This window comes from Priapulus caudatus, unplaced genomic scaffold, assembly GCF_000485595.1.
Source record: "Priapulus caudatus unplaced genomic scaffold, Priapulus_caudatus-5.0.1 Scaffold902, whole genome shotgun sequence".
Classification (NCBI taxonomy): domain Eukaryota; kingdom Metazoa; phylum Priapulida; class Priapulimorpha; order Priapulimorphida; family Priapulidae; genus Priapulus; species Priapulus caudatus.
In genome coordinates, this window is record NW_014577963.1 from 86,702 (window position 1) to 90,393 (window position 3,692).

General features: G+C 46.2%; 1 protein-coding gene across 1 annotated transcript in view; it reads right to left on the bottom strand.

The window, feature by feature from the left end:
* LOC106814303 (chitinase-3-like protein 2) overlaps window positions 1-3,692 on the bottom strand; it is an 8,938-nt gene that overhangs the window by 4,712 nt on the left and 534 nt on the right. The window contains exons 2-3 of the mRNA XM_014818604.1: window positions 2,062-2,226; window positions 438-696 (exon numbers count right to left, since the gene is read on the bottom strand). Of these exons, the coding sequence (XP_014674090.1) occupies window positions 438-696; window positions 2,062-2,226 (424 nt within the window). The remainder of the gene's footprint in view (window positions 1-437; window positions 697-2,061; window positions 2,227-3,692) is intronic.

The following is a 3,692-nucleotide window of genomic DNA, read 5'->3' on the forward strand; positions in this document are numbered from 1 at the left end:
GTGTGTGTGTGTGTGTGTGTGTGTGTGTGTGTGGTGCGTGCGTGCGTGCGTGCGCGCGCGTGTGTGTGTGTGTGTATAGATGCATTATTTGTATGAGTGACGCGTTTACACACGGAACAATGTATGCGCCTTCGTTTAACAGCGAGTTATTAGCATAACAGCTAAAAATATAACCGCCGCCCTCTCGCCGCCTGTGAGTATGCAGAATACGGAATCATGCCGGATATATTATAGGGTGGATGCGCGAGAACAAGTGCAGCATATCAAGTACTGGTGATTATTAAAGTTCATGTGCCGATATAATTATAGAGATCGAAAGTTCATTTTTATCGCGCCACGATTCCTCTAGTTTATATACTCGTAATACTCGTGGTGACGCGCACGTGCGCGCGTGAACGCGACCGTTTGATGTGGAGCGAAAACTCGTTCTAACCTGCAGGAATTCCGGATAGAGAGTTTTATCAAACTGAGACCCTCCCCTGCTCTGGTCCGCGGGGTATTCCCAGGCGATGTCCAACCCGTCGAAGTTTCTGCCCCTCAGGAATCGCGCTGCGTGCGTCACGAAGCGGTTACGTTGACTTCTGCTGCGCATGAGTTGACTGAAGGGTCCCGGACCGAGGGCGTAGCCGCCGACGGTAAGCAGCACCTTGAGGTGCGGGTGTCTCGCCTTCATCTCCGTCACCCTCTTATAGTTATCTGCAAGAATGCAGTCAGACAGTCCGTCATGTATGATCGACGAGCACAAGCTATGATGTTCGAATCGTGATCGACTCGGGAGAAATAATTCCCGCGTCAATCGGAGTTAACGGTTAGTAAGCTTATCTAGTGGTTCACGTCTATGCGCGCAAAGTCGTTGTCTCCATATATCCCAGAGTGTAAAAATTAAGCATATGTTTTGCCAACGAACGCAGTAAGTATAGTGAATATCTAGAAACGTAACGTAATACACGCGCATAATAGCTGACTAAATACAATATAATGAATGCTACTCTAGAAAGATTCGTGGTACACCGAATACAACAAATGAAAAATGAAACGTGAGCAATAACAATATAGTTTGGCACATCGCTGGACCCGAACAATAGCGTAATCTCACACGGTCTCACATCGTTACCCGAAATTATATACCGTGCTATATATATATATATATATCCCCTGCGGAAGTCGGAGCGCCTAGGGACATATTAGTCCCCACCTCTTCGGAAGTGCCTCATTGTGGTGCAGGGGTGAACCCAGGCTGAAAGTTGGAAACAACGATTCCTGGGGCCAATTGGCGCACGTGAAGCTCCCCGGGCCAACCACCCGTCGAGTGAATTCAAGCTGGTTTCAGAAACCGACACAAAAGTTTATCCAACCCTTCAAGGTCGTAATGGACTGGAAGGAGACGGTTATATACGGAATGCCGACAAGGACTTACGGGGAAGAAATATGACGCCGACAAGGACGAAGCTACTCTCCCCTAAAAAACGGACACGAATCGGGACATGGAATGTACGAACTATGTACCAAACAGGTAAAGTTCACCAAATCGCAAATCAGATGAAGAGGTTAAATCTAACGATTCTAGGAGTTAGCGAAGCCAGATGGTTGGGAAGTGGTAAGATACAGCTAATCACCGGAGAAACACTACTCTACTCCGGTTCAATATGAAACTTCAAACATTTGTCAATCGCAGGCTTCGCTACATCCTAGGTATATTTTGGCCAAGCAGAATAACGAACGTCGATCTATGGCAACGCATGGAACAGGAGAAGATAGAAGTTACTATCAGACGAAGGAAATGGCGGTGGATTGGACACACCCTAAGGAAACCGACGACCAACACCACGCTGCAGTCACTAGAGTGAAACCCACAGGGAAAAAGAAAAAAAGGGACGACCTAAGAGAACAGTCACATAAGAACATCAGGAGATCGGCATGACGTGGGAGCAGATCAAGCGGACAGCACAAAACCGAGTCCGCTGGAGAAAACTAGTGGAGGCATAGGGCCTCCGGTAGGAGTGAAGAGGATTAAGTAAGTAAATAAGTATATATATAATAATGACAATAAGCATGACTCACCTTCGTCGTCCTTCTCGGACGCACTTAGCCTTCCTGTCTTCAGGGTGGCGAAAGCGTAGAAGATGTGAGTGCATAGCGAGGCGCCTATGTGATCGACCGTGAAACGACCTATGTCGGGCCTGTACTGCGCGTAGTTAGTGTAATAGCATCCGACCAACTTGTCCTCTGCACGAAGACAACATTGCTCAGATGAGTGTAACCCTACATCAGTATACTTCATAATCAGTGTAACCCTACATCAGTATACTTCATAATCAGTGTAACCCTACATCAGTATACTTCATAATCAGTGTAACCCTACATCAGTATACTTCATAATCAGTGTAACCCTACATCAGTATACTTCATAATCAGTGTAACCCTACATCAGTAGGCCTACACATCATTATCAGTGTAACACTACATCAGTAGGCCTACACATCATTATCAGTGTAACACTACATCAGTAGGCCTACACATCATTATCAGTGTAACACTACATCAGTAGGCCTACACATCATTATCAGTGTAACACTACATCAGTAGGCCTACACATCATTATCAGTGTAACACTACATCAGTATACTTCATCCACGTGGCGACTATATGTATCGACATTCTAACATACTCTTTCCATCATTCTTCACAGCGGGTAGATTTATTCGATGAAGCCATTCAAGACGACGAAGGCAATGATTATTCCACACGGGTATAGCACACGCGTGTATAGGCATGTACGTCATATTGTTTACTAAGTGTACGCACACCGCAGCTAAGCTCATTAATCACAGAGGGATAACGACGCGTAAATGTTACGAGAGAGTTTGCACAGCTGCTCACCAGGTGTCTCTGGCAGCGAGCGGCCGTTTGCAGAAAGAAGAGCCGCTGGTAGAAGGAGGATCATGAACCACGTCCTGTAATCTTCCATCGTGTATAGGTGTGAACGAGCGAGTCGCGGCTGTCGTAGAACTAATGAAATACTGAAAGACGTTTTACAGCCTTAGTGCCATAAATATATAGCTCGTCGGTAATATTGAAAAGGCGTGATGTCGTTAAAAATACCTTAGGGGTACAATAATTATAGCATATAAACCGAGCTGTACTAAAATGCTTAAATGTCTTACCGATATCAACTATAGAGGACCGGTCATACTTGAACTGGAGGTATTATATGTACTGCTATTATAATACGTGTTCACCGTACCGAATTTCTGCGTCTATAAACGGTGATTATTGACTCGTAGGTCAGATGATTGGTCGAGAAATGTATCTGAAATGTTTGACGCAGGCTAACGGATAGACAGACCGAACAAGATGTACGGACAGACGGAAGACAGACGGGTCGACAGAAAGACTAACTGATAGACAGACAGACGGATGGGCGGGCGGACGGACAAACTAATGAATGGATGACTGGGTGGGCGGATGGACAAATAAATGTCCAGGCGGGAGAAACGGCGGACAGACTAACTAAGGATGAACAGGCGGGTGGATACATTCGAAAGACGGCTGGCACACCTGCACACACACGCACACAGACGCACACGTACACACGCACGCACACACAAGCACACACACACACACACACGCACACGCAGACGCACACACACACACACACACACACACACACACACACACACACACACACACAC